Below are 21,152 nucleotides of genomic sequence, written 5' to 3'. Positions count from 1 at the left end.
GCAAGTCTTTATGGATCCCAAAGAGGTAGCCCAAACGGTTAAGCTCATAGATGAGGATCGATGAACTGGCTCTCCTTCTTTACTCACCATTCCCTGAGTTGATTGCAACATTATTAATTGAAGAAGGGTCCCTTCCCATTAGAGGATATCTTCTCCCAATCCCAAATGAACTTTGTTTTTAAAGAAGTCAATTTGACCAGGCTTTCTTGAATTAACAAAAAGAATTACCAAATGAGAAAAAATATTACCGTAAATTAGGTACATGTAAATTAGAAATATGTCGTCAATCTAAAGAGATGGAAGTTTAAAACAAGACACCTATATGGATTAGTCTTTGAATTGTTTGTAAAGAGTGAATAGTTGAACATTCTGCAGTGGACGTTACCAGTAACATTGACTTTGGTGATTTTGGACTGGATTCCTTTTTTTAATATTAGTTTTCAGCAATTCAAGGTTAACATGGAGTCATAGAGATGTACAGCATGGAAACAGACCCTTCAGTCCAACCCGTCCATGCCAACCAGACATCCCAACCTGAGCTAGTCCCACCTTCCAGCACCCAGCCCATATCTCTCCAAACCCTTCCTATTCATAAACCCATCCAAATGCTTTTTAAATGTTGCAATTATACCAGCCTCCACCACTTCCTCTGGCAGCTCATTCCATACACATACCACCCTCTGCGTGAAAAAGTTGCCCCTTATGGCCCTTTTATATCTTTCCCCTCTCACCCTAAACCTATGCCCTCTAGTTCGGGACTCCCTGACCCCAGGGAAAAGACTTTGTCTATTTATCCTATCCATGCCCCTCATAATTTTGTAAAATTCTATAAGGTCACCCCTCAGCCTCTGACACTCCAGAGAAAACAGCCCCAGCCTGTTCACCCTCTCTCCATAGTTCAAATCCTGCAACCCTGGCAACATCCTTGTAAAACCTTTCTGAACCCTTTCAAGTTTCACAACATCTTTCTAATAGGAAGGAGACCAGAACTGCATGCAATATTCCAACAGTGGCCTAACCAATGTCCTATACAGCTGCAACATGATGTCCCAACTCCCGTACTCAATACTCTGACCAATAAAAGAAAGCATACCAAACGCTTTCTTCACTATCCTATCTACCTGCGTCTCCACTTTCAAGGAGCTTTGAACCTGCACTCCAAGGTCTCTTTGTTCAGCAACACTCCCTAGGACCTTACCATTAAGTGTATAAGTCCTGCTAAAATTTGCTTTCCCAAAATGCAGCACCTCGCATTTAACTGAATTAAACTCCACCTACCACTTCTCGGCCCATTGGCCCATCTGGTCTCACAGTGACCTTCACGCTTAAAATTAACTTAGTTCACATGAAAGCTTTCAATCCTGCTTGTCCACTTCAATAGATTTGAAACTGGTTCTTTGCTGGATTTAGATGTCCTTGTGTATTCTTTCAGGGAAAAACACAATGTGTCTGCAGTTTGGACCATAATCTGCAGGGAGGTGACGTGCTTTTAAGCAGGGGTTTATCAGTTCCTTATTATGTTTGTAGTCACGAGAGAACTGTCCAGTCTGTTTAAAATTTCCTTGACACCTTTCGGTGTTACATCCAGATTTTTTTTAAACAACTGTAATTATTTTGTCTCTGGAGCAATCCTCTTTTTTTAAAATAAATTTGGCCTAAAAATGACCATGTCATCGTAACATTAGTTCTTGACTCTGCAGCCAGGGAAGATGGCATCTGAACATCTTCCCGTCCAATCCTTTAGACCTTATACATTTCTTGCTAAAATAAATGCTGTAGTTTACATGTGTAGAAATTCTGTAATTGCATTTCTAATATCTAATTTTTTTCATTAAACACTATATCAAAGATATGAAATTTTACAACCTAGAAATCATCCATCTCATATACCCTTCAATTTAGTAAAAGTACTACTGTACTTTTGTCTTGTAATCTATTTATATATCAAAGTTACTTAAGACAAAGCAAAGTGAGCATCAGCTTGATTTTAAAATTCTCCTTTTCAAATTCACTGCTCTTTATCCTTGAAATCTTCATTGGTTCGCAATCATCTGAAATAACTACATTGACCCTTCAACTTCTTTTGATTGCTTAATGATTCACCTTCATGATGGCACCGTCCAAACCTCTGACCTTTGCTGCCTTGTTCTTCTAGGTTATAGATATAAGGGAATACCATCATCTGCAAGGTCACCACCAAGTCGCATTTTTACTCATATCTATATTGACAATCTTTAATTATTACTGGGTTAAAAACATAGAATTCTCCTCTTAAGTGCACCGTGGATGTATATACACCACATTGACTGCAATGTTAAAGAATGTGGTTCACCAATCAGATGGGCACCAAATGTTAGCATTGCTACCATATTCACACTTTATCATACTCCCTTCTGGACAGTCAAAAAGGCCAACATCCCATCTATAGAATCCATCTACCAGGCCCGCTGTCAAGGAAAGGCCGCTAGCATTCTCAAAGATCCACCCCACCCTGCCAATGTTTATCTATAACCTCTACCATTGGGCAGAAGATACAGAAACCTGAACACACTCACCAGCTGGTTTTGTAACAGTTTCTACCCTACTATTGTTAGAACATTGAATGGACTCACAAATTCTTAACATTCACCTGTACCTGTATTTTTGTTTTTGCCCCTGTTTACCTATTATTTACTTACCTATGCTACTTAACTATGTGATCTGCCTGTATTGCTCGCAAGACAAAGCTTTTCACTGTGCCTCAATTCAATCAATGAAGAAGATACGAAAGAAGATTAATGTACAAATGAGAAAGATAAAAATAATATTTTTGTATTTCCAATCAATTTTAAAATTGGATCCTGAAGTTTATATTGCTGCTTCGTATCAAATTGTGTAGAATGCCCTGTCCTTTATGTACGTATAGGTGAAGATCTCGACCCATGGGGAGGGGTATCTCAGTTCTGCGATCGATCAATAAACACTAGCAATTCAGTCTGGTTTTGCAAGATTTCACCCTTGATTCAATCTCGGCCGGGCACAGGTTGTCCAGTAACACAGAGGTCAAACATTTCCATGTTCCTCTGAGAAACTGCGCACATGGCTTAAAATAAAGACATTATTAATACTTTTTTTAAGAGAGGTACAGGCCATAATCACAGAGCACATTCAAACAATTACAAATCAATTTTATCGAAATGGTTTTATTGACAGTAATTTAGCCCAATGATATTTCCTGGGAACCAACTTTGTTTTCCAACATCCAAGTACTCCTATCTCACAAACCTAATCTCTGCACTTGCACTTGAAGGTCAGTTAGGGTGGCCAGTAATGTCTTATCTAGTCTAGTTATTTCTATGCTGTAAAAGAAGCATTGTCTGCTAATCTCTGTAAAGACAGACTGTGGTTAAGTCAATCAAGCCATTTTGTGCAGCTTGAAGCAGAATTGTCAATTTGCAGCCTAGAAGCCATGTTGTCATGTTATTTGCATTAAGAAGCCATTTTATTGCTGTCTGTATTAGTAAGAGCATGTATTATATAGTTGTTCCTGACAACAACTAATTACTTCAGCCTGTGTTTAGATTTCAGATCCTCAAAGGAAGCAGGACAGGATAAAACAAATTGAGATCCTGGGCTTTATTATTGGCAACATAGAATGCAAAAGAAAGTAAATTATGATGAATCCATATAAAACCCTGGTTCAGTCACATCTGAAGTATTGTGTTTAACTTAGGCAAAGTAAAGATTTATGAGAATAGTTTCAGGGAGATGGAGCTTCAATTGTTTGGATGAATTGGAGAAGTTTGGACTGTTCTCTTTGGAGAAAAGATTGAAAATATACATGTTTTCAGAATGAGTGTTTGAAGTCTGAGTCTGAGGACTTTGCCTGACAAAGGAGCAGTGCTCCAAAAGCTTGTGATTTCAATTAAACTTATTGGACATAACCTGGTGTCATGTAACATTTGGATTGATCTGGGTAGAAGAACCAAATTAGCTGTCATTGGTATGGAACAAAAACAAATTTAAGAAAAAAATCAGAAGATCTGGCAGCTGGAGAAGGGCAGTGGATCTGAAATATTAACTGCATTGTCTCTCCACAGATGCTTCCAAACCTGCCAAGTTGTTTTCCCCAGCAATTTCTGTTTTTGTTTCTGATTTCCAGGATCCATAGATCTTTGGTTTTCTCATTGGTATGAGTTTGCAAGTGTATGGTGCTCCACCTACTGGTGCTGTTGGCTACAAACAGAGGAAGGGTCACTCGTCCCAAAATGCTAACTGGCTTCTCTTCACATGTACTGCCTGACCCGAGCTTTTCCAGCAAATTGATTTTTTTGTATTTTTAGAGAGCTGGACTAAACAGATTGGGAGAAACTGTTCCTTTTGGCGGAAGAATTGAGAACCTTAACACCAGTTTAAAATGATTAACAAAATAAACAATGTTGACGTGAAGATTTTTTTGTAACTTGCGTTTGGTTAGGATCATGCCTGTGCATGATGAAGGCAGATTCAATCACATCTTCCAAAATTAATGATAAATTATCATTATCTGATAATTATTTGGAGGGAAAATATTTGCAAGAGTATGGGACAATGGTAAGGGAGTACAGGTAGGTAAGTTTCTCCTGCAGAGACCCAAGATAGTTATGGTAGACTGAATGACTTCCTGTACTGTAACTGATGTGTGAGTGAAACCTCCTCTCTCTAATGGAGAACTTGCATTGGAATAGGCAATTAATGACTGGTTAAGGGCCTCATTTCACTCCTTTGATATTAACTCAGCTGTAGAGAGCATGCAAGATGTAGTCCCTTTGACCAAAGGTACTCAACACTGAGAAGGAACAGCCTGCTGGAAACCAGTCCTCTGCCCTTGCTTTTGAACATCCTTCTTCCCTGACACTGCCACGTTGCAAAACCCTTCTTGACATTACTTACTTCTGCTCTGGGTCACTCTGTGACCTTCAGACTCTGAAGTCTGTTGTGCTGACACCAACCACCCCATTCTCCTGTGCCTGTCCTGAACATGCACGTAGCTGACCTTTAATTGACCAATAGTTCTCAGTGGGTGAGACTGGCATCTTGATTCCAGGGGAATGCCTCGTCACTGCTAATTAGGCACATGGTTCAGCAGACCTTCCCAACAAAGGGAAGCATAGATCTCTTGTTCACTAAGCATCTGGCAGATAAGATCCTGATAACATGACGATTTTGCTGTATGATTTATGAGCAACCTTTGCCAATAACAGGTTGATGATAAAGTGTGGCCAGCTGTGACTAGCATCATTCAGACCTCCGTGTTTCATGACAAACTTGCATGGTGAGCACTCATAATTACAGTTTCTAATGGAAAACAAACTTGTATGCATATTGGAAACATATTTTTTGTCATTGTATTAGGCATTTAAACATTTTCTGTAACTAAAGTTATTTCATGCATTTTTCTAGTATGCGAAACTCTCTCTAAGTTTGAGAGTCCCTGGAGGGGGAACAAAAAAGAAGTCATCTGAGTCGCAACAAGAAGCTGGAGAACCTGTAGAAAGTGCAACTGTTAATGAAGAGGATGATGAGTACTCCTCTGGACTGTGCTAGTTCTGGACAGATCGCTTGTTTGATTTTTCTTCGGGTCAGTTGTTTAGAAGTGAAGGCCAAAGCTCAAAACAGTCCAGACTCTTGACTTTAGCTGCCAACCTATAACTAACAAGATTCTGGTTTGTATAGGAATGGTTCAAGAATCAGATTGATTAAAGCATTAGTCTTGTTGACAGCATTTAGATTTGTCTAATTCTGCATTACATATAATTTGTTAGATAATCTTAGGTGTGCTTTTTGTTTTGGAAATGTAATCTTAAAGGTGCAACTTAATTTGGTTTTAAATCAGTGTAAAGATACCTTGCCATTTTATTTTTAAAGACTTATGCACACGTGTCATATGATCCCAAATCAATGCAGTTTATTTATTATACCAGTACAACAGATTTGTTTTGGCGGGTCAAGAATTTGAGCAATGACATAGAAATTTGAAAAAAATATAAAATGGGAGAAGTTTAAAAATATATCCAGAATTAATTTACAGAATAACGTTGTAGCTTTGAAATACTATTGCACACAGTTAACAAAAGCGTACTCTATGATTAAGGCTGGATATTGCCACCATCAAAGTGTTCCTTTTCAATTTATTCCATGATGTGAGAATATATGCTTAAAAGTTGTAATATTTGTACATGTTCAATAGGATTACAGTATTTATGATTTATCATGTGTATGTGTTTGAGCAATTCAAGTGATTAATATGCACGTTTAGGCAATGGTCAGTTAATGAGACTTGACTACAAACTTGCAAAAAGCTTTTTCAAAGTGCATTTTCAACCTTAGTCATTTTAATATAAACCAACACTATGGAAACAACTGAATATATTGATGCAAATCACTTGATAACTTAAGTATCTTAAAAGGAACAAAATAGTACTTTCCTGATCTTGCTGCCACTGAGAAAATAAGATCAGCGGGCCAACAAATACTTGTTGATGTTCTTTCTGTGTTGGCAATGATGTCACGGTGTAAACATGATAAAGCTGCTTTGTTGTGTATACAGGTTTTGAACTTTGTCTACAGTAAAGTATTGTACTTGCCTGAATTTTTTTGAGTGATGTGTTTTAATGAAGATATTGTAGTTTGTGCCATAATTTAGCTTACTCATGCATGCCATAAAAGGCTGATTCTCATCTTTATCACAATTTAAACAGACCCCTGAGAACAGTGTTGTTTGCTAGGCCAAGTTTAAAACATAATGGAGCATCTTGAATGGAGAAACATTTGATTTAATAATGCTTTTTCATTTTGTCTGGCCCTTATATATCCAGTTACTCTTGAATTCAGCCAGTTTTGCTTGACTGATTTTCAGATAGAAACTGTCTAATATCATGCTGAGTTTTTTTTTGTACATTGCACAGCCATTAAGAATAGTTATGTTTGTAACCTTTCATTCTCCTTAATTAGAATGCACAAAAGGAAATAAATTACTCTACTAAAAGATTATTGGTTACTTGTGGTCAAAAGAGATTGGGCCATTCAAACCTTTTCACACTGGAGAAGATGGTTGTTTTATATCCAGGCAGAATTGTTAAAACCAAACACCCACAGGAAAGCAATTAACAGAAACCAGTTTACATTTTGGCCAAGATCATTTGAGTAAATGATTTGCTGTGGGAAAAAAAGCTAGAACAGAATGGATGTCCCTGTCTATTGTGTACGTTGCAAAGCATGTTTATGGTCTTTTCAAGGATGAGAATGGGAAAACTAGTAATGGGAATCAAGAAACTGTCAGACCCTATGAAAATGTATTATTTATGAAAATGTATCATAGTAACGAACACAAAAGGCAACCCATGAATAGGAGAAAATTAAGAGGTTAAAAAGGGAGGAATTTAAAACTATGTTGATCACGAGAGAAACAGTACAAGGAAAACTAATGGGACTAAAGATTGACAAGTTGTCTTTAGATCATTAAAAACCTTAATGAATCCACACACTTAGAAGAAATGAATAACAGCAGATTTCCTTCTCTAAAGCACATTAGTGAATCAGGTAGGTTTTTATGATAATTAATTCATGGTTGTCATTAGTAAAACCAGTTTCCAATTGGAAATTTTTAATTAAATAAGCTTAGTATGGTAAGCCTGTGTTTGATATTTGCCCTGTACACCAGACCAACTTTTCAAATGCAATGTTCTGCAATCTGAGCTGTATGAGGGAAATTCCCTTCATGCCCTTAAAAATGGAGGTGTTTCTTGCATGGGCTGCTGCTGCACACTATCCACTTCCAACCGTCCATCAGTGACGATCCTAGTGGAGGGCCCTCTATAAGGGTTTAGTTTTTTGTCCATCAGGTCTCGTAGTCTCATGCAATAATAGATCAAGTTAGTTCACTGGGTGGGGGGGAGCTGCATTAGTGTTTGGAGTCTGGAAATGGTTTTTAATGTTTACTGAGTATTTTAGTTTGCAGCCCCTATTTAGCTTTTTAAAGGTAGTATTTTAAATTTTTGCTTGCACTTCAGCCCCGTACTCCTAATCTATGGGGCAGCTTGTTTGGATGGGGATGGCAGGCAGTTCAGAGGCAGGTCAAAGTGGCTATTAAGAGGCAATGTGGCATGGAGAGCAGTGTAGTACCCCAGTGTCTGCCCCTTTTCTGTGGTTGTCTCCATGTTTGGGTATCCAGGAGAGGAGTGTTTGGTGTTTTCTGGCACAATATAGACTATCACACTTCTATTGGCACAGCAGGATCTGGGGTGCATCTTCAGCATGTTTTGATTTAATAAGTTTCCATTTTAGTCTTGCATGTTATTGTTATTGTGCCCTCCAGGTGCTGGTTACCTTAATGCTGTGTCAAAAGATAAAAATTGATCCTGGGATGAGTGACTTTAGTTACATTAAGAGATTCATCAAGTTGAGGCTGTTCTCCTTGTTGAAGATTGAGAGATTTGGTAGAATTGTTAAAAATCGTTAGTTAGACAGGATGGGATCAATGCAAGCTGACAGATTTAAGGAAATTGGTTTAAGGCAAAATGGTGATATAAAGGAAAACTTATTCGTGCAGTTGGCCAGGTTGATAAGCACTGACTGAAAATATGCTGGAGGCAGTAATTTAGATTAACTATAAAGTAAATAAAATATTGGGTCATGGGGATAAGACAGGTGTGACATTATTGGACTGTACCTTCAGAGAGCCATCACAAATATGGAAGGCCGACTGGTCTACTTTGGTGCTGTAACTATTTTGTGAACGAAATGCAGAACTGAGAGAAAAAAAATAGGTCATTTTACTTTTCCAGGAGGCAAAATCTTATGTTGTACTGTAACCCCAGTTTCAACTAATTTGTTTATAACTAACCTATCCCAGATTGGTTTGTTCAAAATTAACTTTTCAATAAAAAAAGGGACCTGCAAACGACAAAAATGTTTCACAACTCTGCAATCTACTGCAAGCACTTTGCATTGTATGACAGTGGGGTGGTGCGGGTGCGCATGCGTTCAGAGCGGGCGGGCAGGCTGTGCGCAGGCGCTGTTGAACTGATTTAGGCGGCGGGATGAGAGGTGCCAGAGGGTCGGTGAGCGAGCAGCTGGTGTTCACGGCGAGGGCCGGGGATGTGGACCCAATGTCCAGGCCCGTGTTGCTCGTGGGACAGCTGTCAAACTTGCAAAAACTCACCTGGGATCAAATAAAGGGCAAGTTGGAGCCCCGAGTGAGCCCGGAGGTGAGTAACTTCAAAATGGTGGTTTGGGCTCAGGAGTAGGAGGAGGCCGATCGGCCCCTCTATCTGGCCTGCTAGCCCACCCTCGTCTCCTTCCAGTCCGCCTTAATAGCCCAGCCTACTTGCTATCCAATTTTCATTGATATTCGTCGAGAGGGATGTGACTTCGTTCTGAACTTTTAATCTTTAACTTCCAGTATGTTAATCTGTTTTATCAAATGTATCAGATGACATCTGAACCCATCATGCATGGTTCAGTATTCCTGGATAGCTATTCTTAAGTATCATTAGGACATGGAAAAATGGTATTCAGCCTAATAATTGAGTCTATTCTGACTGTCTGTAGAGGCATCAATTTTGAGAAGATTTGTAGCTCAGATTGATGATAAATCTCTAAGCTAGCTCACTGAGTTTGAAGGTTTGTTTTCAGATGTTTTGTCACCATACTAGGTAACATCATCAGTGAGAGTCTGGTGAAGTGCTGCTGGTATGTCCTGCATCTCTTATTCATAGGTCTTGGTTTCTTAACGTGGGCAATGTCATTTCTAGCTCTTTTTTTTCAAGTGAAGGTAGATAGGTGGGTGATGTCATTTCAGGTTCTTTTTCAAGGGAAGGTAGATAGGATCTAAGTCGGTGTGTTTATTGATGGAGTTCTGGCTAAAATGCCATGCCACTAAGAATTCTTATGCATGTCTTTGTTTTGCCTGTCCTAGGATGTGTGTTGTCCCAGTCAAAATGGTGTCCTCCTTTGTCTGTATGTATGGAAACTAGTTAGAGTAGTTCGTGACTTTTGGTGGCCAGTTGGTGTTCGTGTATCCTGGTGACAAATTTCCTGCTAGTTTGTCTGATGTTGTATTTTTTACAAATGAAAACAACACACGGACCAAATACTTAACTTCAGAAGCAATCATCCAACACCCACAAACGGAGCTGCATTAAAACATTATTTCAATGAGCTACATCAGACTGCAGCACCCATGAACTACAAAAAGCAGAAGAAAAATATCTATACAACATTTTCAAGAAAAATGGGTACCCAATAAACACAATCTATCGATTCCTCAGAAGCAAACCCAAACAGACACAATGCAACCAAAAACTATAGGCATATTACCTTACATCAAAGACATATCAGAAATGACTTCCAGACTATTCAGATCCCATGGCATCATGGTAACCCACAAACTGACCAACACTCTTAACAATGACTAATGAACCTAAAGGATCTATTAGATATCACCTGCAAAACTAATGTCATTTACAAGATACTGTGCGAGAATTGTAAAAAAAAATACACCGAACAAACAAGCAGGAAACTTGCCACCAATATACATGAACACTAACTGGCCACCAAAAGACACAACCCACTCTCACTAGTTACCATACATATAGGAAAGGAGGACAGCACTTTGACTGGGACAACACACACATCCTAGGACAGGCGAAACAAAGACACGCATAAGAATTCTTAGAGGCATGGCATTCTAAACCAGCACTCCATTAATAAACACATCAATTTAGATCCTGTTGAACTTCCCTTGAAAAAAAAAAGAACCAGAAATGAAATCATTCACCTTAAGAAACCAAAACCTATAAATAGAGAAGCGGCACATACCACCAGCGCTTCACTGGAGCTTGTCACTGATGATGTTACCTAGTATGGTGACAAAACGTCTGAAAACAAACCTTCAAGCTCAGCGAGCTAACTTACAGACATAGCAATCTAGTCAGTTTCTCCTGTCCTGCTCTTTTCCTGTTTAAAGATCATGCAATCTCCTTTTGAAATTATTCAAAAGCGTCCATCTTGAAGGAGCTAATGCTGAGTTTTTCCATCTCTGCCACCACCAGTGACACTGTGGCAATTAGAGTCATAGAGATGTACAGCATGGAAACAGACCCTTCGGTACAACCCGTCCATGCCGACCAGATATCTCAACCCAATCTAGTCCCAGCTGCCAGCACCCGGTCCATATCCCTCCAAACCCTTCCTATTCATATACCCATCCAAATGCCTCTTAAATGTTGCAATTATACCAGCCTCCACCACTTCCTCTGGCAGCTCATTCCATACACGTACCACCCTCTGCGTGAAAAAGTTGCCCCATAGGTCTCTTTTATACCTTTCCCCTCTCACCCTAAACCTATGCCCTCTAGTTCTGGATTCCCTGACCCTAGGGAAAAGACTTTTCCTATTTACCCTATCCATGCCCCTCATAATTTTGTAAACCTCTACAAGGTCACTCCTCAGCCTCAGAAGTTCCAGGGAAAACAGCCCCAACCTGTTCAGCCTGTCCCTGTAGCTCAGATCCTCCAATCCTGGCAACATCCTTGTAAACCTTTTCTGAACCCTTTCAAGTTTCACAACATCTTTCCGATAGGAAGGAGACCAAAATTGCATGCAATATTCCAACAGTGGCCTAACCGATGTCCTGTACAGTCGCAACATGACCTCCCAACTCCTGTACTCAATACTCTGACCAATAAAAGAAAGCGTACCAAACGTCTTCTTCACAATCCTATCTACCTGCGACTCCACTTTCATGGAGCTATGAACCTGCACTCCAAGATCTCTTTGTTCAGCAACTCTCCCTGGACCTTACCATTAATTATATAAGTCCTGCTAAGATTGGCTTTCCCAAAATGCAGCACCATGCATTTATCTGAATTAAACACCATCTGCCACTTCTCAGCCCATTGGCCCATCTGGTCAAGATCCTGTTGTAATCTGAGGTAACCCCCTTCGCTGTCCACTACACCTCCAATTTTGGTGTCATCTGCAAACTTACTAACTGTACCTCTTATGCTTGTATCCAAATCATTTATGTAAATGACAAAAAGTAGAGGACCCAGCACCGATCCTTGTGCCAATCCACTGGTCACAGGCCTCCAGTCTGAAAAACAGCCCTCCACCACCACCCTCTGTCTTTGACCTTTGAGCTAGTTCTGTATCCAAATGGCTAGTTCTCCCTGTATTCCGTGAGATCTAACCTTGCTAATCAGTCTCCTGTGGGGAACCTTGTCGAACGCCTTACTGAAGTCCACATAGATTACATCTACCGCTCTGCCCTCATCAATCCTCTTTGTTACTTTCTCAAAAAACTCAATCAAGTTTGTGAGACATGATTTCCCACGCACAAAGCCATGTTGACTATCCCGAATCAGTCCTTGGCTTTCCAAATACATGTACATCCTTTTCCTCAGGATTCCCTCCAACAACTTGCCCACCACCTAGTCTATAGTTCACTGGTCTATAGTTCCCTGGCTTGTCCTTATCACCCTTCTTAAACAGTGACACCACGTGAGCCAACCTCCAGTCTTCAGGCACCTTGCTTGTGACTATCGATGATACAACTATCTCAGCAAGAGGCCCAGCAATCACTTCTCTAGCTTCCTGCAGAGTTCGAGGGTACACCTGATCAGGTCCAAGGGGAATTATCCACTTTTATGTGTTTCAAGACATCTAGCACTTTCTCCTCTGTAATATGGACATTTTCAAGATAGCACCATCTATTTCCCTACAGTCTATATCTTTCATATCATTTTCCACAGTAAATACTGATGCAAAATACTCATTTAGTATCTCCCCCATTTTCTGCGGCTCCACACAAAGGCCGCATTGCTGATCTTTCAGGGGCCCTATTGTCTCCCTAGTTACCCTTTTGTCCTTAATGCATTTGTAAAAACTCTTTGGATTCTCCTTTATTCTATTTGCCAAAGCTATCTCATGTCCCCTTTTTGCCCTTCTGACTTCCCTCTTAAGTATTCTCCTACTTCGTTTATACTCTTCTAAGGATTCACTTGACCTATCCTATCTATACCTTACATATGCTTCCTTCTTTTTCTTAACCAAACCCTATACCTACTAGCCCTATACCTACCTATTCCCTATACCTACCAGCCTTTCCTTTCACCTTAACAGGAATATACTTTCTCTGAATTCTCGTTATCTCATTTCTGAAGGCTTCCCATTTTCCAGTCGTCCCTTTACCTGCGAACATCTGCCCCCAAACAGCTTTCGAAAGTTCTTGCCTAATACCATCAAAATTGGCCTTTCTCCAATTTAGAACTTCAATTTTTAGATCTGGTCAATCCTTTTCCATCATTACTTTAAGTCTAATAGAATTACGGTTGCTGGCCCCAAAGTGCTCACCCCCAACCACCAAAATTATCTTGTACACACTTAACAAATTCCTCTCCGTCTAAACCCTTAACACGATGGCAGTCCCAGTCTATATTTGGAAAGTTAAAATCCCCTACCATAACCACCCAATTATTCTTACAGATAGCTGAGATCTCCTTACAAGTTTGTTTCTCAATTTCCCCCTGCCTATTGGGGGGTCTAATAAAACAATCCCAATAAGGTTATTATCCCTTTCTTAGTTCTCAGTTCCACCCAAATAACTTCCCTGGATATATTTCCAGGAATATCCTCCCTCAGCACAGCTGTAATGCTGTCCCTTATCACAAATGCCACTCCCCCTCCTCTCTTGCCCCCCTTTCTATCCTTCCTGTAGCATTTGTATTCTGGAACATTAAGCTGCCAGTCCTGCCCATCCCTGAGCCACGTTTCTGTAATTGCTGTGACATCCCAGTCCCATGTTCCTAACCATGCCCTGAGTTCACCTGCCTTCCCTGTTATGCCCCTTTGCATTGAAATAAATGCAGTTTAATTTATTAGTCCTACCTTGTCCATGCCTGCCCTGACTGACTCGCTTCTGTTCTCAACTGTACCAGTCTCCGATTGATCTCTTTCCTCACGATTTCCCTGGGTCCCACTCCCCCCATCTTACTAGTTTAAATCCTCCTGAGCAGCTCTAGCAAATTTCCCTGCCAGTATATTAGTCCCCTTTCAATTTAGGTATAATCCGTCCTTCTTGTTCAGGTCATTTCTACTCTAAAAGAGGTTCCAATGATCCAAAAATGCAAATCCTTCTTCCATACACCAGCTCCTCAGCCATGCATTCATCTGCTCTATCCTCCTATTCCTGCCCTCAGCTCTCCTATTCCTGCTCGTAGCACCGGGAGTAATCCAGATATTACTACTCTCGAGGACCTTTTTAGATTTTGCCTAACTCTCTGTAATCTCCCTTCAGAATCTCAACCTTTTCCCTTCCTATATCTTTGGTTCCAATGTGGATAATGACCTCTTGCTGGTCCCTCTCCTCCCATGAGAACATTCTGACCCTCTCTGAAACATCCTTGATCCTGGTGCCAGGGAAGCAACACACCATTTTGCTTTCTTGCTGCTGGCCATGTTTGTCTGTACCTCGGATTAGAGAATCTCCTAACACAATTGATCTCTTGGAACCCTTGTTGCACTAGAGCCAGTCTCAATACCAGAAACAGAAACTTGGCTGTTCATGCTATGTTCCCCTGAGAATCCATCACCCCCTACATTTTCCAGAACAGCATACCTGTTTGAAATAGGTTTATCCACAAAAGACTCCTGCACTAGCTGCCTACCTCTCCTACCTTTCCTGGACTTAACCATGTGTGTGACTGTATCTGAGACTCTCTCCCCCCCCCCCACCCTTCCTATAACTGCCATCCATCACATACTGTTGCTGTTGGAAATTCCTCATTGCTTCTCACTGTCTCTCCAACCAATCCATTCGATCTGATAAGATCCGCAGCCAACAGCATTTATGTCAGATATGATCCGCAGTAACCCTAAACTCCCACATCTGACAAGAAGTACATATCACTCTATTAAAGGCCATTTTTGCTCCTTCACAATCTACAGACCCGGAAATTACCACCGTCTAATTCCTCTAAAACATTGCCCCAGTGTAAATTAATAGTTATGACTTATATTTAAAGTTTAATCAAGAGGTGTATCTCCAGAAACATAATCAAGAAAGAATGCACTCTACTCACTACTGCAGATTCTCTGTAGGCCACACTTAAAACAACGATTAACTTATCTGATTCTATGCTGTGAACTTCGCCCAACAGTTCCTCCAAGATCAGTTGTGAATTTCGCTGTTTGTTAATTTTCCCAGATGCACTCCGATGTCCAACGATACATGAATTCAAACAGCAAAGGCATTAACTGTGCAGGTTTTTTCTTTCTCTCTCTCTCTCTCTCTCTCTCCTGCAATGACCTCACTATGTGCTTCTTTTGTCTGTACTTCTCCCTTTTAAAACTGCTGTTGTTTTGACATTTTTTTCCAAAACAATGCAACAACATATAAAACAGTAATTGCTGCTCTTGGAATTTGAGGAAATCACCTCCAAAACCTAAAATACCTCAAAAAAGGAGCAGTTGTTACAGCCAGAAATTTTTCCCCTCCTCCATCTTGGATTACCCAGAATCCGCCAACTGTAATTCTAGCTGAGACTGATGTGAAGGTGCAGGTGTTAGGCTGGGGTGGACAAGGTCAGAAGTCGCACGTCACCAGGTTATAGTCCAACAGGTTTATTTGAAATCACAAGCTTTCAGAGCACTGCTTCTTTGTCAGGTGAAGTGGAGGGAAGAATACTGACACAGAATAGCTGAGAATAGTTAATTTGACAAAAATTGAATTAGGAACCTTTATGGTTTGTTTTTCTGTGCATCACATCAAGAAGTGTGTTTCCACACTAAGACAAAGGCAATACTTAGCATTTCTTTAGAATGTATGTTTGATGTAATTTTTAAATGATTATAAATGACATTTTTCTGATTCAAGTTGCTTTGGTCATTCCAGATTAACTTTGGCTTCTTGTGTTTTCTCAATGATTGTAACATGTACATTCTGGAACTTGCTGCAGCCTCAAATGCTGAACACCTGTAGACAGTTGTTTTTAAGTGTTAAATTTGGTCAGAGTACATATCAAGATTGTGCAGTAGTAATTCTTTCCTCTGACATTCCAAATCTACACTTTAACAACATCTTGTTTGTCATTCAGGTCTGGCAGGCTGCATTGAGCACTTTGAATCCCAATCCAATAGATACCTGTTCTCTTTGGCTTAATTATGCTGTTGTGGCAGCCCTCCCATCTAAAGTCAGCCGCCATAACAGCCCTTCAGCGGCTCACTTTCTCACACGACTGATTCGCAATTGCTCGTCTGGAACGACTCAACAGTGCATTGTGGTAAGTGATGTCCCTTTACAGTAGTGCTGGATTGTATGCATAATCTGTGTGCTTCGTGGTTTTACTTTGCAGTCATTCTTTTTTCCAAAACAATAATTTTGTTCCCTTAATTACCATAGATGATGCTCAGTATCATCAATAGCCTCCCTATCACTGATGCCTTTCCTAATAGTATTGTAATTTTTAAAAGCAGTAGGAATTGTTAAAGAAAGGTTTAGGCAGGTTCAGTGCTTGAGCAACTTTGTCTGAAGGTAAGTTCTGTGTAAAAGTCCTCATCTAATGTACTTTCCCATTGCATTGGGTTTCTGTCTGGTGTTCTTTGGCTTACAATACTAATTTTTTTATACCTTCATAGGGCATTGTTGATTAGGCCAGCATTATTACCTATCTTTAATTTACCTTGAAAAAATATGGTGGGGTTCTGTGGGTGTTGTTACACCCACGGTGCTGTTAGGGAAGAAGTGCCATGACTTAGATACATTGTCAATGAAAGGATATGCAAATCAGGACGTGTGACCTTGTAGTGTTTAATTTCTACCTGTCTTGCCCTTCTAAGTGGTTTAGTATGTGGTTTTTGAATATACTGTCAAAGAAATTTGGATGACTTTCAACAGTGCATCTTGTCGATGGTACTCACTGCTGCTACTGAGCACTAGGAGTGGAGGCAGTGGACCATGAAGATGGTGGATACACTAGTCAAGTGAACTGCTTTATACTGGTTGCTGCTGAGGTTCTTGTGCACTGTTGGAGTTGCAGTATTCAGGCAAGCATAGAGTATTCCATTACAATCCAGATGTGTACCTTGTAAATGGTGAAAGGATTTATGTAGGTGAGTTAATTATCACTGAATTTCCATGCTTCTGATCTGTTCCTGTAGCCATTGTAGTTAATTAAAAATCACACAACACCAGGTTATAGTGATGTTTAGCTTTTTTAGACCTTAGTCTTAACACCAGCATCTCCAACTCATGACTATTGTAGTTATGCAGCTGATCCAGTTTTTAGTCCAAGGTAACCCCCATGATGTTGATACTGGGGGATTCGGCGATAGTAAAGCTATTGAATGTAAGAATGAGAAGACTAGATTCTCTCTTGTTGGAGTGGTCATTTCCTGATACATGCATGGTGTAAATGTTACTTGCCATTTGCCAGCTGAAGCCTGACTGTTACCCAGGTCTATCGTTATTCAGATACAGATGGCATCAGTATCTTTGCTTAATGCAAAAGCTCTATGCACTGAAAACAAATTTCATCAAATTGCTTGCAAGTGAATCATAGAGTCATAGAGATGTACAGCGTGGAAACAGACCCTTCCGTCCAACCTGTCCATGCCGACCAGATATCCCAACCCAATCTAGTCCCAGCTGCCAGCACCCAGCCTATGTCCCTCCAAACCCTTCCTATTCATATACCCATCCAAATGCCTCTTAAATGTTGCAATTGTACCAACCTCCACCACTTCCTCTGGCAGCTCATTCCATACACGTACCACCCTCTGCGTGAAAAAGTTGCCCCTTAGGTCTCTTTTATATCTTTCCCCTCTCATCCTAAACCTATGCCCACTAGTTCTGGACTCCCCGACTCCAGGGAAAAGACTTTGTCTATTTATCCTATCCATGCCCCTCATAATTTTGTAAACCTCTATAAGGTCACCCCTCAGCCTCCGACGCTCCAGGGAAAACAACCCCAGCCTGTTCAGCCTCTCTCTATAACTCAAATCCTCCAATCCTGGCAACATCCTTGTAAATCTTTTCTGAACCCTTTCAAGTTTCACAACATCTTTCTGATAGGAAGGAGACCAGAATTGCACGCAATATTCCAACAGTGGCCTAACCAATGTCCTGTACAGCTGCAACATGACCTCCCGACTCCTATACTCAATACTCCGACCAATAAAGGAAAGTATACCAAACATCGTCTTCACTATCCTATCTACCTGCGACTCCACTTTCAAGGAGCTATGAACCTGCATTCCAAGGTCTCCTTGTTCAGCAACACTCCCTAGGACCTTACCATTAAGTGTATAGTCCTGCTAAGATTTGCTTTCCCAAAATGCAGCACCTCATATTTATCTGAATTAAACTCCATCTGCCACTTCTCAGCCCATTGGCCCATCTGGTCCAGATCCTCTTGTAATCTGAGGTAATCCTCTTCGCTGTCCACTACACCTCCAATTTTGGTGTCATCTGCAAACTTACTAACTGTACCTCTTATGCTCGCATCCAAATCATTTACGTAAATGACAAGAGATAGAAGGCCGATCGTTGTGGCACTTCACTGGTCACAGGCCTCCAGTCTGAAAAACAACCCTCCACCACCACCCTCTGTCTTCTACCTTTGAGCCAGTTCTGTATCTAAATGGCTAGTTCTCCCTGTATTCCATGAGATCTAACCTTGCTAATCAGTCTCCCATGGGGAACCTTGTCGAACGCCTTACTGAAGTCCATATAGATCACATCTACTGCTCTGCCCTCATCAATCCTCTTTGTTACTTCTTCAAAATCCTCGATGTCTTAATTAGACAGCAGTGTGGAGGTGGCATCCTGATTCTTGTTTTCTGCGTCTGCATAGTTTTGATTGGGTATCTGAAATATGCCAAACTGCTGATAGAATTTCTAATTCAAAAAATGATAATCAAGTATATTATGTTTTTTTTAGTCATGCCTGTAATGGTTCAAAAATCAACATTTCATTGCCTCCATTAAGAATAAGAACTGGAATAGGCAATTTGGCTCCTCGAGTCTACTCCACTGTTTACTCAGATCATGTCTGATCTTCTGCCTTTGTGCACTATCCTCATATTCCTTAATACCCCAAAAGCTATCGACTTCTGTCTTAAATATATGGAGCATTCACAGTAATGTGCAATGCAGTTCATGTAACAAAAAGAAATTTGGAGTAGACCTAATTAATTTAAATGTAGTAGTTAAAGAATTAATATCTACTATGGTATGATAACATTTCTTGATTAGTGTATTGTTGAGGCTGAGATTACAACGTGGTCTACTGTGATTAAGCACTGAGAAAGGTCAGATGATTAATCTGTGAAATCAAAAATCTTGATTCTGGTAAACAATGAGAAATATTTGTTTTCAGCTTTTATGTATATGACAACAAAGATAAATCTGCAGCAATAGTTTACATTAAATGATCAGAATAGACTAAGGTAAGTGGCACAAGTTCAAATCAACAAATGAGAAATTTTGACCGGTTTTCATACTCATAGAATAATCCTAAATACTGACACTTTATATATGTTACTGGGGTCAAAGTCTAGTTTTGTTAATTAAATAATTAGGAAAGAATCTGTTTCAATTTTGTTTTTAATGTTCACTAGCTAAGAATGACTGAACTTCCTTGGTTTTTTAAAGTTAGACCATTTAATATGTTTGTAGTGTTGGCATGACTGAAGCAAGGTTGTGATATTGTCTCTGTTTCTCAAAACCCCCATTTAAAATTAGTATTGCCAAAATTTTATTTTCATTTTGCAAAATATCTACTTTTATCAACCTGCACTGGATTTAGAACAACAAATATTTACTTAATCATAATTAGAAATGTAATTGAGGAATCCTACCTAGCTGAGGCTAGAAAGTTGCTTTGGCACAAATGGAAAGGTAAAAGCAAAATACTGTGGTTGTTGAAAATCTGAAATAAAAACTGGAAAAGAACAGAAGGTCTGGCAGCATTAGTGATGAAAAGGAAGAGGGATAATTAGCCACTTAAAACAATAAATGGCAATTTGTAAGAATAATGATGCAAGTGGACCCGCAAAACCAGAAGAGTTTCGTCACCTAACTCAACATAAAGTCTGAGGTACTGTTTTGATTTTCTGGGACAGCGACAATATTTTAATTTCTAGAAATAACTGGATTTGGATATCCTTAATAGATTTTAATGCACTTTTAAAATATTTTAATATTGTGATTAAAATTTTATTACAGCTCGTTTGTGAATACACGGAGATTTTCGCATCAGCTTGTGCAGTAGCAAGGGCATTTCCCCTGTTCACTCGGTGCACTGGCTTGCTGGAACAAGGAGAGAAACTCACTGTTTCGGTAGAATTTATTCTAGTTGGAGAGAATACCAATCCACTTAGTGAATCTATGCTTACGGTAAGTTTTAGCACAATGATGAGAGGATTGCACATTATGTACTTGCTAAATTATATTTAGTATTTGTTTTTATTGTCTCCTTACATTCTGTGTAGTTGGCTTACATTTGTATGAATTGGATGCCATTTAGCTCATAGAAGTTGGTAATGATCTTGGATGACTGGGCACTCTGGCACTAATACAGTGAGCAGCTTTCCATCATAACATTTTAGCAATTACAACACAGCAGGAGCCATCTGGCTTATCACGCATCTGTGAGTACTACCTCTATGGAAAAAGACTTTGAATTTTTGACATTGCCCTTCTAGTGAGAACTTATGAAAGTTTACACACATTACAGTAATGCAGTCAGTTGGAAACAATCTTTAACTCTGAAAATACTGACGACTTTGAATACTATTAATTATTCACCATTTTCTTCACTGGAACAATGAAGGATGATTTTTAAAAAATGTGTTTTGGAGCTCTTCTTCAATAATGTAGTCTGTGACCAATGGTGTTCCACAGGGATCAGTACTTACAATTCTTGTTGTTTGTAATATATGTAATTGATTTGGAGGAGAATGTAGGTGGTCTGATAAAGTTTACAGATGACTCAAAGCTTTGGTGAACTGCAGATTGCGAGGAGGATTGCCAGAGGATACAGCAGGATAGAGAAGGGTTGGAGATTTCGGTGGAGAAATAGCAGATCGAATTTAATCCAGATGAATATGAGGTGACACATTTTGAAAGGTCG

General features: G+C 39.8%; 2 protein-coding genes across 5 annotated transcripts in view; both read left to right on the top strand.

Annotated features, from left to right (window-relative positions):
- napgb (N-ethylmaleimide-sensitive factor attachment protein, gamma b) overlaps window positions 1-6,610 on the top strand; it is a 55,011-nt gene extending 48,401 nt beyond the window's left edge. Inside the window, exon 12 of the mRNA XM_072569843.1 lies at window positions 5,422-6,610. Coding sequence (XP_072425944.1) covers window positions 5,422-5,565 — 144 coding nt within the window. The 3' untranslated portion in view covers window positions 5,566-6,610. The remainder of the gene's footprint in view (window positions 1-5,421) is intronic.
- Window positions 6,611-9,036: 2,426 nt separating this feature from the next.
- LOC140476915 (probable aminopeptidase NPEPL1) overlaps window positions 9,037-21,152 on the top strand; it is a 76,506-nt gene continuing 64,390 nt past the window's right edge. For all 4 annotated transcript variants that reach the window (XM_072569842.1, XM_072569841.1, XM_072569840.1 and 1 more), the window contains exons 1-3: window positions 9,037-9,227; window positions 16,116-16,301; window positions 20,246-20,416. In XM_072569842.1, the coding sequence (XP_072425943.1) occupies window positions 9,060-9,227; window positions 16,116-16,301; window positions 20,246-20,416 (525 nt within the window). In that variant the 5' untranslated portion in view covers window positions 9,037-9,059. The remainder of the gene's footprint in view (window positions 9,228-16,115; window positions 16,302-20,245; window positions 20,417-21,152) is intronic.

The sequence above is a fragment of the Chiloscyllium punctatum genome, chromosome 5, assembly GCF_047496795.1.
Source record: "Chiloscyllium punctatum isolate Juve2018m chromosome 5, sChiPun1.3, whole genome shotgun sequence".
Classification (NCBI taxonomy): Eukaryota; Metazoa; Chordata; class Chondrichthyes; order Orectolobiformes; family Hemiscylliidae; genus Chiloscyllium; species Chiloscyllium punctatum.
The sequence above is the reverse complement of the archived record's forward strand: the minus strand, read 5'-3'. Positions and strand labels throughout refer to the sequence as shown.